General features: G+C 42.1%; 1 protein-coding gene across 1 annotated transcript in view; it reads right to left on the reverse strand.

Moving 5' to 3' along the window:
- nlgn2a (neuroligin 2a) overlaps positions 1–15,249 on the reverse strand; it is a 94,468-nt gene that overhangs the window by 53,174 nt on the left and 26,045 nt on the right. The window contains exon 2 of the mRNA XM_078275595.1: positions 10,147–10,296. Within this exon, the coding sequence (XP_078131721.1) occupies positions 10,147–10,296 (150 nt within the window). The remainder of the gene's footprint in view (positions 1–10,146; positions 10,297–15,249) is intronic.

The following is a 15,249-nucleotide window of genomic DNA, read 5'->3' on the forward strand; positions in this document are numbered from 1 at the left end:
ACACCCCCCCAACAGGTGACAGCCTCAACTTCACACTGTTTCTCTCAGGTTTATTAACAATCGTTTGGAGAAATGCAGAAATCATTGAAAGAGCTGACGTTAAAGAATAACCAGGGAGGTTGAAGCAATGCGGGTACAGCAAAACATGTAAATACTCCCACGTAAAATACCATAAGTACTATTAATTGAAGACATCTAATTGTGTCAAAGTGTTCAGTGGCAGATGCATCTTAGAACATGTGTATGTGAGCTGCATGAGTTTGCATTAGTGATACAAACAATGCACACACACACTTCTGTCTAACTGAACATCCAGAGAAAAGCATACACCCAGAGATCCTACAGTGCAGAGGAATATTAAATACATAGCACTGTTGCATCCTGATGCCATATATTGTTTATTATGCATGCGTGTTGGCTGCATGCAAAGAAATCTGCAGTAGTTTTAGTGCGCAGACACAAACATCCCATCGTGTCACAGATGCTGACTGCTTTCCTTTGCTGAATATTGTATGTACACTTACTAACAGCCTGTCCTTATAAGTGTCAATCTGAATGTAAAGATGCATGGGTTGCTATTTTAGGCTCCCCAAACAACCCTTGCCATCCCCCAAGGGAGAACTAAGTCCCATTAAGCCCCATAGCGTCGCGCGATGATTCAAGCGGCTGTCATCCCTCCATAATGATGATCCATCCCTGGCTATTACTAGCCCATGGTTCCTCACTTACAGAGCTGATTGTTTGACATGTGAAACATACATCAGCATAATCTGCCCCATAACTCAGTTTTTAAAAGAGTGCCCACAGCAAATCGTGTATGTGTGTGCGTTGGGGGGGGGGGGGGGGGAGGAGGGCGGGGGTTGAACAACAAACAGGAGAAGACATAAAAGGAACAAAGGGAGAGGATGTGAGAGTTTTTTGAGAAAGACAGATAAATGGTAAATGTAAAACGAGAAAACAAGGGATATGTTTTAGATTGAAAGAACCAAACTGGAACACCTACCAAGTAATTTATATAATTTATTATAATTTCATTATGTCAGCCACGTCATCTTTAATACACTGGACATAACATTGTTAGCCGTCTATTCCAAATATCACAAAAAGATGCATTTCCCCGTCTCAATAGCATGTGATATAATATTTCAAGATTTATAAAAAGCATTGAATTGGGGTTATAAAAGTTACTTTGCTTAACTTTGCCCAGAGTGTCCAAGTAGAAAAGATAAAAAGTGGCGTAATTATTTATTGCTGTCGGCCCTACCATATCCTGACTCAACACTGTAGCTTTTATGATATATAGATTAAATGGGATCACAATTTGTTAAAGTAAAATGTTGTTATTTTTCAATCTGGGTCTAATATTTATGTTTAGGGCCAGGCTAATTTTGCACTTGCCACTATAGGAATTTGAGAAACTTGATGAAGGGAAAATAAGGCAAATGGTTGAGGCAAATGGTGCAGGGCTAACCTCCTAAAGCTTTCTGAATTGTTTAGTTTGTCCTGCAAGTTGGCCCTGAAGTAGATCCCTATGCAGTTAGCTACATTAGCTAATCTATGTATACTAATTCTACTTTAATATTGCAAATATTTTCCACTGCAGCTGGGGTGAAAACTAACTAATGTAATCAATGTTTTGAGCTACTTGTACAATAAATATGTGTGGTTCTTTTTGAAAATGACGACAGTCTAATCTACCAGTATTACACGTTTGTATTCATCCATAACTGGGCGAATACTTTCCTGGGAGGAATACAGGCCAATACTGATGACAGTATGCAGTACATGTTGCAGTATACATAACAGTGTATTAGTATATATTCCTGAAGGTGTGACACTATAGGAGGAGAGGGTGGGGAAATAAAGGAGCAGATGATAGAGGAAGGCAAGAAAGTAGTCGGCATGGCAGGTGAGAGAGTATCAAGGCCACGGGCAAACAGAGGAGAAACGACGTCTGGGGAGCGATGAGAGGGAAGCTGGGAGAGCTGTGTTCATGTGTGTGTCAGTGCAGGAGGGAGTCCATGTGCATCTCAACTGCCCATAGGGATGTGTGTCAGTCTCTGTGTGTGTGTGTGTGTGTGTGTGTGTGTGTATGCGCGTGTGATGCAGGCCAGCTGAGGTGCTAATCCCCTCTCAGAAAATAGTGGACCTGTCCTGTCCTCTTTCTCAAAGTCACACACTCTATACCTCCCAACACACACACACACAGAAGACACCACAGTCCTCCTTTCTCTCCCCTAACAGAGTCAAGAGGACTTTGCTCATCAATACTGCCGGAGGTTGCTATGGAGACTGAGAATAGTGTGTGTGTGTGTGTGTGTGTGCGTGCATGTGCAAGTGTTTGGGAGAGGTGTTCACCCAGTGTGTGTGTGTCTTAATATCTTCTCTGTCCTGTCACACCGCTGTGTTTTCGTGGGACCACACACACACACACACACACACACACACACACACACACACACACAACCCCCTGCCAAAGCGTTGAGCAGGCATTTTTCACTCCACACTCTGAATACCAAAGTTTTACACGTTAACAGAGTGTGAGTGAGGCAGAACCATTTTAAGGAGGATTCGTCCTGAGCCCGTGTGTGTTCAACGCATGCACTGATAATGCCCAAGATGCCGTATCAGCTGCGTGCGTAGAAAGCCGTCCAGCACATATATAATGCTCTAGATATAGTGCTCTAGATGAATGTCTGCTCCAGTGCATACTCAAAAGCGGCTCTGCAGGTTTTATTTTTAGCATCACAGGCAAATGCAGGCCCTCCCCCCCAACCTTCCCCCTGCTCTCTGCCCTCTCTCTCTCCTACTGTCACTTCTCTCACCCGACTCTGTGTGTGTGCGTGCCGTGGCCACAGCGTGCTCATTCTGCAGACAGTATGTTGACATAAAGTGCTGCAGCTCCAAAAAATGCTCCAAGCTTTGTACCGCGCCGTTCCACCTCTCTGCTCTCATCATCTTTGTTAATGTCTGAACGAATGCATAGTCTCACTATCATCTCCCTCTCTTCGGCTCTTGTTCTCCCTCTTGTTCTCCCTCACCGACTCACGCATTGGTGGCGGCGGCGGCGGGGGGTGACGTATGTACTGTAAGCATGTCTGTTGCTAAGGCAGCCAAGGCAAGGTCAAGTGCTCAGTGGCCCAGCGAAGCTTTTCATTACATATTTAACTCTGCAGAATTCCCTGCAGAGAAGTGGCTGGAGACCGCGTGCTGCCTCTTCTTCTTCTTCCCTCACTGCCACTTGAGCTATGTGTGCTGCTGGAGAAACGCGTCTGCCTGGGTGCAGACAGGCACATTTCCATATTAGCATATGGATAGAGTCAGGCATGTTCTGCTATGTGAAGGATTCCGCGCTGGTTAGCATTTGCTAAGGGTGCAGTCAGTGGAGACGGAGAGAGAAAAGATCACGTCTTTCAATCATCCAGATGGGTAAAAAAAAAAAAACATTGAGAAGGTTGATTTCTCTTCCACTATTACTGCCATTCCTGTCTTTCTGAGCTTGATTTCTTTTTAGTTTCTTAAATGCTCTCATATAAGGAAAATGAAAGGATGCATACACACACCTACAGATACCGAGACCCGGAAGAGAAGGCAAGCAGAGAGAGCACAAACTATATTCAGTTTTACAACTAATAAAGGCAAAAAAAATTAAAACTAAAGCAGAGATATGATTTTAGGAGGCATTTCTACCACAGGATACAAAGTAAATCCCACCTCAATTAAAGGTCCCATATCATGCTCATTTTCAGGTTTGTACTAGAACATGTTTACATGATTTAATCTACATAAATAAACACTATCTGATACGGTCTGTCTGAATATACCTGTATTCACCCTCTGTCTGAAACGCTCCTTTTTAGCGCCTGTCTCTTTAAGCCACCCTCCCGAAAAAGACCAGTCTGCTCTGACTGGTCAGTGTTTCCGGGACTTCCGCATTTCTCTGCGTCTCTGCACTGTTATTGCAGCCGGGGAATGACAATAACAGCACTGTAGCGACACTTTCTACCTATATATAGTATAGTTGTGACATTATAACCGTACAGAAGTCCTGACGGCTCGTTTAAAGGCACAGTTTCTGAATACAGGCTGTGTGCATTTCTCCGTGGATGTAACGTTTTGATACTTTTTCAGTATATCTATGGTACCTCAACCTATTTATAATCACAAAAGTTATGGATATCTCACTTTTTGCAATATGGGACATTTAACAAAGTGGGAAGATGCTCCAACTGGAATAATGGTGGTCTTAACCCCTACTTAGTCAAACTGCTGTGCGAAGCAATTTCTCTATGGTTTACTGGTTAGACCAACTTCCCCTAAAGCGAAAGTGGGTTTCAAAGCCCACTTCAACCAGCATGCTTCACGAAGATACTCTGCCACTTGCTAATTTGAGGCTCATGAGTGCACTCAAATGTTCTTCAATAATGTTTCCCTTTCCAGCTAAACTAGCATTTCCGTCCATAAAGCCTCCCTTGATGGAAGAGTACGTGATTGCAGTTCTTAAATATGTTTGACAACCACATTTCAAGTCCAGTGGTAGATGAATTTGCAATTTACAATCCGATACTTTCCAGACACAGTACGGGTAATACAAAGATCAGCTTTAAGTTTTAATTAGCAGCAGTGCATTCACATTAACTCCAGCTGTAATCATTTATATCACCAGGATTATGAAATACCCTGCTAATTTGAAAACACACGGTGATGCAAAACTTTGCAACCCTTCAAGTAACTTGTGGTTAGGCTTAGGTTGCTTTCACACTAGTCTTGGTCAGACAGTCCGGTTCGGTTGGGCTGGTGTGAAAGAACATCCGAACTCTGGTGCGGATCGAACAAACAAACTCTGGTGCGCTTGAAAACAGGGGTCTCGGTTCACTTCAAAGTGAACTACAGTTTCGGTTCACTCTAGGTGAGAACGCGATCCGATCCAAATACAGGAAGTGAACCAAAAACAGAGCATTTATTAGCTTACTGCAATTTCAACCTTGCACCCAATTGATGATAACTTTTAGATCCATAAGCTGTTCTGACCACACATCGCTGGTCGTCTGTGTGACATCATCATCATCTATCTCCTTCACTCGCTGTCTTGTCAGCTGCTCACATTGATCGCCTTCTTCTAAAATATTAGAAACACTAAAGCAGAACCAGCAAACCCAAGACGTTATAAATTTGGTGTTGCTCCATTATTTCTGAGAGAAGTGCCAGCGAGTTTCCGATATTCTGTCCAATGGAACATCGACCGTTTCGACCGTGTGACGTGTATTTACAGTGTTTGATGTGTTTTACCCATAGACTGTTAATATTAATGGACAGAGCATGTGTGACGTCACCCATTGGTTTGTGGAGATCTGCTATCCGTCGTTGAGTTTGCCGTTACGGGCGCAGCCATCCTGGTTGCTGATGTGACGATTTTAGATGAGAGGGAGGAGTGAGGGAGGAGCCCTTACACTCTATGTTACGTTACACACTTTCACTGGCAATCACATCATAGCCACGCCCTAAAACAACCCCTGCTTTATTGCCGATTTTAAAATCAATGAGACCATAATTCAAAAAATTAACATCCTTCTGTGTTGCAGAAGACTTAAAACTAGAGACTGAGACCATAAACTCATTATGAAAATGTTTACTGAGGTAGTAAATCAAGTGAGAAGTGGGTCACTTTCTCATAGACTTCTACAGAAACCGAACTCCTTTTGCAACCGAACGTGTCGCCCCCTGCTGGAATTCAGATAGAATGCAGGTTTAAGGCACTTCGCCGAACCGGCTGCATTGTCCATTAATATTTACAGTCAATGGTTTGACCAAGTGCGGTGTGAAAGCCTGAATCGCACCGAGTGCACCGAACTATAGGTGTGAAAGCGCCCTTAGTAAACCTTTTGGACTCCCGGCTGAAGCTGCAAAACACCACAACAATCAACTTACAAAACAGCTATGATATCCAATATGTGCAGGAGGGGGTCTGACCCTTGAGAGATCAAAGATAATCTCATGCAAAGATAACCATTTCTGTCTGTCCAGTATCAAGTTTGCATTTCACCACATCTAGCTCCTGTATCAATAATTCTTGCATTGGCCTTCCAAATCAGCATGTCAGATTGCTGAAGCAAGAACACAAACACAGCGGCAACCCTCGCAGTGTATCCACAAAGCAGACACTGATATGCATGAATGCACGCAGCTACACTTGCTTGATGCACACCACCTCTGAAACCCACACAAACGTGCATTTCCAAGCCCCATGCTGGCCTCTCTGTGCGTCTCTCTCTGCCAAAGTAAAATGCCATCCATCATATAGGATGCATGGTGCGAAAGATTCCGCGCATTTCTCCCAATCATGGCCAAATTGCAATAGCTGCGGCGTTCGCATACAAATGACAAAAGTCTCCCTCTCAATTTGCCTTCTCCTTGACTCAAAGAATGTGATGAGAGTGTCATAGATAGGGCACTGAGAGAAGATAATGTGATGCCACCAGACTAGTGAACAGAGACACATGTAAAGATACTAGGAAGAAATGTACAAATTCACAGGAGTTAAATAATAATGCACATCCAGTGACATAAGAATCAACTGAGAGAATGTAATACTTCACTATTAATTCTTTTCTTAATTGAATCAATTTCAGTAAAAACTTGAAACTTGGAGTAGCTGCTGATACTTCTGACTCATTTCTGTTAGTAATCCACTCACTTGGATTCCCTCTGATCAGGATTATTTTTGCCCATCTAAAGCGCTGAATACTGGGCTCAATCTGGGAAAAAAAAGACTTCACTAAATAGACAAACTGTTTACAGAATGAGTTGTGCAATAAGAGTTTGTTATTATGAAGCATTTTGTGGCAGTAAGCAACTGTCACAAATGGATCAGATTATCAACAGATCTGATAATCAACCAAAGAAATTCACACAAATGATGCAGCCGGTTTGACGGCATCAAACGGAAAATTCCAGTTTACTACAACTTGGATCTTATTTTTGTAATTCATAGGTATGGAAAACTCAGCAGCTCAAGAAACACAAGCAGTCTGACAGGTTGTAAATAAGCCAACTGTTAAATATTGAAACCACTTCATTTGAAGGGAGTGTCATGGCACTTATAATTCCCTTATTGCACAGGAAAACTGTGAGCGTGTTTTCTATTCCAAATAAGTGGCTAAAATGTTTGTTGTGTTATCAGATCTGAGTAATTAACATGGTGAGAACAATGTTATTTGTAAAGATAGGAATGATCAACAGCTACAAAAATGAGACTTCGGTTGGAGAAAAACAACAAAAGATCCTTTAACTCCTTACCACTGCTCAGTACTGGAAAATAAAAAGCAAAAAACGACAATCCTGTCACCCACTGGTTTCCTGGCAGCTTCATGGATCTCTGATAAGTCATATTTTAGATTCCACTTCAGAATTGAAACACTTTGGGTAATTGCCGGCAAATGAAAATCTGTCATCATTGTAAAGACTGTGTAAGTGGTCCGAAAAACACCAACAAAAAAAAAGGAACAAAACAAATCAAAGGCGAGGCAGCCGATTTTCAAACAGCTTCCAGCAGCCCACTCTCTCTTTGGCTAATGAAATATCTAATGCACTTAGTTTCCTTTAGTTAGCACCTGCCTCCTTAGAGGCATGTTCCTCCTCTCTGAGCTAAATTACTTGGTCTCAATGGAGCGAGACACAGCGCGGTGAGTAACAAAGAGGAGAAGTCAAGTATATTTTCAGGAAAAGGATGATGAGCCCGGGCCGGAGAGCTGAGGCGACAGGTTTTTCTCAAACCTGAGCTATGGCAGAATCTCACAGCAACCTGCACAGACAGGTTACTGTATACTTGCTGCACTCGGCATGTAAAGCCACCTTCACTACTTTCCAAATCACTCACCTTCACTGTGCTGTGTCTTGTAGCAACAGCTCGAAAGTGCATCACAACCGTGCCTTCCCCTACCAAAAAACGCCCTGTAAAGGCATTTTCCTTTTTACAGTCCTCGCTCTTTGTGGAATGAATTATACAGTTGCGAAATAGACGTCTAGAAATTGGAGGCGCCGGCCCGCAGTTAAAATGAAAAATTGTAAGTCATGCCACATCGGTATCTGATTTGCATGCTTGTTCCCATCTCTGCATTGTCTCTCATAACAGCCTTTGCCAGAGAGTTAAGGCCGTTTTATGGTTCTGTGGTGGCTCCACTCAGAGCTTTCTCCGTAGCCTACGTAAGTAGTCTGATGTTTTTACTTGTGTGCTGGTGTGTGTGTGTCAAGCTGGCATGTGTGTGTGTGTGTGTGTGTGTGGGGAGTGTGTGAACGAGGGAGAAGTGAGAGAGTGACATCGATTAGCTTCGGAGCGAGACCCGACTCTAGAGTCATAGTGAGAGAAACAAAGTGTCTCCCCTGTGTTTTCTGACCAAGGTGGGGAATCTGTAGCAGGAAAAGTGAACCCTCTCCTTGATTTCATGTTGTTTATGGAGAAAGAGAACCAGGAAATGAGTAGGGGGAAATGCAGCGCTACCCAGCCATGGGGGAGCGACGCGCTGCGACGTGTAGTTACATTTTTCGAGAGGTGCACGTCAGGCTACGGCGTAGGGTAGGCATATTTGAGTACGCCGTCGATTCTATGCAGAAGCATAAAAATGCCTTTATTGGCAAAGTGTACATGGAGACCATCTGCAGGACTCAGTGCCTAAATAAATGATGGTGGTGGTGAAAAAGTCAAAGGTGGTGCAAGACTATAAATCTATTTCAAGTATAAAGGTTGGGAATGTTTGCCTGTTGCCCCGGCTGCTAAAATAGAAAGAAACACAGAAGTCTCACTGCGCGTAACAAGTAGATGCTGATATTTTGTGACCTTCATCTAATTCAATTTTAACGATGCTGTTATAGTACTTGACAAGGCATTAGAGGACTATGGGTAAATATTCATGCCACAAACTTGTAAAACGTAATCATTAGAGCAATGAAAAAACAATGTTGAGTTTTAGTTTTCCAGAGATGTGGACTTGAGACTTGGTGACTTGGACTCGAGTTGACTCGATTCATCGTTTTGATGACTTGCGACTTGACAAAAAAAAAAATGACTTGAGACTCGACTTAGACTTGTAAGTTAATGAATCAAGACTTGGCTTGAGGCATAATGACTCGGATGACTTGCGTATATTCATAAGTTTGAATCTTAGCTGTTAAATGTAAAATAATATCATTTAATGTTGTCATGTTTCTGTATTCTATCAAGTATGCTACGCAGTGGCAGCAGCGCAAACTGTGAATCATGATTGGACCACTCAAAAAGCTCCCCGGTATGCGATTGTCTTGATTGGACGACTGGCTGTCAGTCAAACTCCTTATGGCAACTCATCCTACCTCGTCTTGACCTGCCTTAATTTAGGACTTGACATGACATAACCTATGACTTGACATGCGCAAAAAATAACTCGAGACTTGGACCAAATGACTTAGACTTACTTGGGGCTTGAACAAAGATGTCGTTTTCGCTCATACAAATGTAATTATTCTCATCTGTGAGAATTACAGACAAAAGTCGGTTTTCAATTATAATCCAGATAAAGATGATAGGACTTTATCCACACGATCCAAATTGAATGCTCCTTTTAAAAAGGTCCAATATGTAATACTGACAGCTAGCGTTTAAAATGGTTACTGCAGTCCAAATTCTAAACACTGGAGAGAGCCATGCTATATTCGGGAAAAGGGCCTAAATTGGAATATCCAACTGGAATATGCTGTTTATGTGACACGTATCAAATTCGGAATTTTGTCATATTCAGAATAATAGTGGAATATTGGTGTGCATGTAAACGTACTTAATTAAGTCATCAGTGTGTTTGGACTGGAATAATCAACAAAGGAAATCAATAAGAAAATGAGCGCCCATGATCAACGCCTGCGCTGGTCGTCATTAAAGTTATGAATTCTATTGATGTCATCACAGACGTACTCAACAAGAGTCTGCTGCTGAGAGAAATCCACTTCAATGTGTGCGCAGATGAGCGTTTTGTGTTTGGTTGGATGGGCGGAGAGCGAAAACGTGAAACATGACTGCTATTGCTATGGGAGCATATGCAAACGGTGTGTGTGTGTGTGTGTGTGTGTGTGTGCCTGAGCAACTTTGTTAACGTAGTTAAGATATATAAGGTCACTTACCGAGCACACCGAGCCGGTAGTTCATGGTCACCACGATCACGTTGCCGTAGGCGGCCAGGACGCTGGCATCAAACATGTTTCCGGTGCCCTCCATGTAGGAACCTCCGTGAATAAACAGCATCACCGGCTTCTTCCTGCGGTCACGGATATCTGCACGCACACACACACACACACACAAATAAGCAGAGAGCAAAAAGAAAAGTCAATAACTGTATTTACGCCTCTCATATTCTCTTTGATCACATATTGTGTTGGACCATAATAAACTGAGCAAACGGCACATTTGCTCAGCTGGATGAGAACACAGTCCCATATTTTAGGGCCTAAGAACGGCTCTGTTTCCCCGCAGCTGGGTATCAGCTCTTAAAAATGAGCTTGAGGTAATTTAGATTTCAGGCAATGATTCCAGCAACAGGCAATAACGATAGACACCGCAACAGGAATCTAATCAAATGTTTCCTGGTGATTAAAGCAATAATGCTTGAAGAAATTCACTGGGTAGTGTAGCATATTAGAGCTAACCTGTGTATCACTGCCTCTGACAGTCAGCAGTTACTGTAGTTCACACTGAGGCCCAGATTGACCAACATTGATGCCATCGGAACACAAGGAAACGCATGTGTAGCTGATTCCACCCGTGCAAGCTTATTTACTATATACTGTGTTCCAAATAATTACGCAAATGATATTTTATACTGATTTTCCTAAATAGTCGATGCAAATGACAGTCAGTATAATTTTCAAGTCACCAACCTTTAGGGTCTAAGTTGAATTTCATTGAACAAACCACCCAATGAAAACAGTATGTTTTTAAAAAATACACAAGAACTGAAAATGGTCATTTGCTGAATTTGCAGCATTAAGAGGTCATATTTACTGAAATCAAAAGCTATTTCAGTCAAACACATCTTAACAGGGCAAGTTACATGTTAACATAGGACCCCTTCTTTGATATCACCTTCACAATTCTTGCATTCATTGAACTTGTGAGTTTATGGAGAGTTTCTGCTTGAATTTCTTTGCAGGATGTCAGAATAGCCTCCCAGAGCTGCTGTTTTGATGCGAACTGCCTCCCACCCTCATACATCTTTTGCTTGAGGATGCTCCAAAGGTTCTCAATAGGGTTGAGGTCAGGGGAGGATGGTTGCAGTGGGCCCAGAAATACATGAAGACTAATTTTCATTGGGTGGTTTGTTCAATGAAATTCGACTTATACCCTAACGGTTGGTGACTTGAAGATTATTTGCATCGACTATTTAGGAAAATCTGTGTAAAATATCATTTTTGCAACACAGTGTAAGTTGAAGCAGGAAAACGACGGCAGACAGGGGTAATTAGTTAAAACTGAGAATGTACAGATGTGAGTACAAAAGAGCTCTTTTCCTGCAAGTGTTGGTGTCAAAGCTCAGCCCCAAAGAGCTCTCTGCTGCGAAGTAAAATGTTTTAACACTGTGTAAAAGAGGCACTCTGGGACGACAGAGAAAACACACTGAAAGCAACTGGGCAGTGCAATCCACAGGTAAACAAAAAAAAAAAGCCCCAGTATGACATGGGGGAGCTATATTAAAGCCAAGCCTGCAAGGAGAAAAGCCAATGTCTGATGCTGTTCTGTGTGCAGCCAACAGATACTATAAAGGCCACTGGCTCCTAATACATCATGTCTGCTGAATTTCCATAATTTCCTCATTTTATTTTGCACATTGGAACTTGGAACTCCCATAAATGCAAATCACAACTCGCCCTGAGCTGCAGGGACAGCTATATCAACCTATTTCTAGGTCAATTAGCCTGTGGGGAATCTTTAAAAAACACTGTTCTTGGATCCTATCCTTTTTTTTGTTGTTGCACTGGCACAAATTGTTTTGTGGATCCTGCCTTGAGGTTAAAAAAATGGAAAGATAACTGAAAAGTTCCATGGGAAGATGTAATTTTTATTATTAGAAAACACGACAAAGTTTAGATTTAGGGTTGGTTCTTGTGAAATACAGACTTCTAATCCCTGTGACAAATACGCAATCCAAAAGAGCACTTTTTAGATTATTTTTCTTTAAATAATTTCACTTTTGTTAACATAATGGAGTTATTCTGCTTTGTAGATAGATGTTATTCATGCATTTTGTCTTGAGTCAAATCACTTCGGAATTCCACTTTGACTGTTTACTTACTTAAAATAAATAAACTGAATCAACTACCCTGTGAAAATGAATATAATGAGGGAGCTGAAGGCCTTCAAAATTGCTGCTCATTAAAACTGTGATGAAATGATGATACATTCTAGCATCATCATTCCAAAATGCATGCAGATCATTTCAATGTCAGATGCTTGAACATACGGCGGCTACTACAGCGCTGTGTGCATGCAGCACGGTCCCTGATGGGCCCTCGTTGGCCTTTGAACCAGTCTCCCAGCTGACGGAGAGCAACGATACTCCTGCCTGCCAGGAGCCTACGGTAGCATATGGCACACAAGACTTAAAGCTGTGGCACAGTGACAGCCCCTGTTGGCGTCTGTGTGTGAGTAGGCCTGGGGATATGAAAGAGCAGAAGTGCAGAACAACCACATAAATAACCACTACAGCATCTGTTAGAAGGGAAGAGAGATGGAGGGTGTCTGGCTCCCTGTGAAACCTGCTTTTACACACACACACACACACACACACACACACACACGCACACACGCATGGCTGAAACATGCATCACATGTTTCACACGGAACACACTAAAACAGTGTTTCTCAAATGGAGGTACTAATACCCCTAGGGGTACTTCGGAGTGGGTGAGATTGTTGTTATGCATAATTCCTAAAATAACTATACAACAATAACGGATGAATTTCATGATGGATTCTAAACATTTCAATCGATGCTAGCATTTAAGTTTTTCAGTAGCCTAAAAAGGCGCAGCACTGTATTGTACCTCTTCATAGGTTTTAGTTTTTTAGCCTTTTTCCTTAAAGAAATACTCTTTCAATCTTTGCAGCTCTAGTTTAGAAATCACCAAAACCATGACTGAGAGGTTTACTGTCACTTTGCTTGTTGGATTTAAAATTGTTCTGCTACTCAGTGGTGGAGAGTAACTATTCACGAGTGTAATGTACTTAAGTACAATTTTAAAGAAACTTTACCTCCGCTGCTGCTTCACAATAAAAGCCTTTTTACGTGTAACAGTGTTTTTCCACAGTGGCATGGCAATTACTTGCGTACAATGATCCGAATGCTTCTCCCACCACTGCTATAATTAAACTCTGCACAAATAAAGACGTGAATTACAACTGACAGGCTGACAGTCCTTTTTTTCTATCAAAAATATTTTGCACTGTTCAGGGGGTACTTTGCTGAACAAAATAATTCAAACAGGGATACATTATTGAACAAAGTTTGAGAACCACTGCAAAACACCACTACATTTACAGATACACTGGGGTATCACACACACACAGTCACATTTAATAGACAGCCAACGTCAAAACTGGTGCATCAGTCGGGCAGACACACACTCACACAGGGGAGAGAGAAATATACAGGCAGCTGCAATGAAGAGTCGCTATGGCAACTGCTTCACTTTGACTTGTTTCCTCTCTCCGAGTCTCTCCCTACGTGAGCCACTCTCACGTGGACAAAGTCTCATTGACTGTTGCCGTGGCAACATATTGCTCTCGTGCATCTCTCAACCCTGTGATGCCCTTCGCCACAGCTCTACCTGAATCTCATACCATTAGTGGCAGATGACCACATACACACTTCCCACACACACACACCTCTGCATTCGACATCAGGAGAAGAAGACTGACGGCCACTGGCATCATGGGAGACAGAATGCAGATGCACTGATGTACCCGCACCCACACACGCACACGCCCACGCACGCACACACACACACACACACACACACACACACACACACACACACACACACACACACACGGCTGGCTGTCACAGTTGACCTGCAGACTCTGTGTCCATGGATCCGTTACAGGGCCAATCGTTGTGGCACAGTGACAGAGGACTGAGGCCCTCGGGGGCAACAAGCTTCCCTTCCCTCTCTCATCCTGCCTCCCTCTCTCTCTCTCTCTCTCTCTCTCTCTCTCTCTGCCTCTAGCTTTGTTGCGTTTGTACCAGTTAGTTTTTGTACAGGCCAGGTATAATGTCTCAGAAATATGTAGCTACATATACACTACCGGTCAAAAGTTTGGGGTCACTTAGAAATTTCCATTCCACTCCATTCCAGACAGAATACCAGCTGAGATCAGTTGCATTGTGTTTTTAACCAGGGCAGCAGTTTTCAGATTACATTATGTTCTTACATAATTGCAAAAGGGTTCTCGACTGTTGTAGAAAGAAGTGGCTGATCTTTAATGCAATATCTACATTGCCCATTATCAGCAACCATTCATCCAATGTTCCAAAGGCACATTCTGTTTACTAATCTGATATCATTTTAAAAGGCCAACTGAGAAAACATTGGAGAACCCTTTTGCAATTATGTAAGGACATAACGTAATCTGAAAACTGCTGCCCTGGTTAAAAAAAACAATGCAACTGATTTCAGCTGGTATTCTGTCTATAATGGAGTGGAATGGAAATTTCTAAGTGGCCCCAAACTTTTGACCAGTAGTGTACATACACAATACATGGTTAGAGAATGGCCGCGATGTTTAATCTTTGCGCTACTTTAGTGTCCGATGTGAAGCAGTTACGACAGCGCCATCTCATGTCAAGTCTGTTCAGTTTCTGTGCTTCAATGTCACGAGAGTTGACAGAAATTCATGCTGTCTCTTTTTTTTCATTAGTGATATATTATAGCTTAAAAACTAAAACAATATATTTTTTTATATTTTCATCCTGCAGTTATAGTTTCACTTTAGTTTTACTTGAAGGTTTTAGGTTTTATTTAGTTTTAGTTTACTAAAAATATTTATTATTTTAGTTAACTTACTATAATGACCCTGCAAAAATCCAATCACATAATGAGCTCTACTGGGAGAACCTGTGGTATAGGTATGCTAGTTCTATCATTTGCTTTTCATGATTGTTCCCAACATGTCTACAGACCAACAGAACAGGCGCTGAACGCCTACTACGTCTTGTATGCCATGTACTGTGC

This window comes from Sander vitreus, chromosome 19 (assembly GCF_031162955.1).
Source record: "Sander vitreus isolate 19-12246 chromosome 19, sanVit1, whole genome shotgun sequence".
NCBI lineage: Eukaryota > Metazoa > Chordata > Actinopteri > Perciformes > Percidae > Sander > Sander vitreus.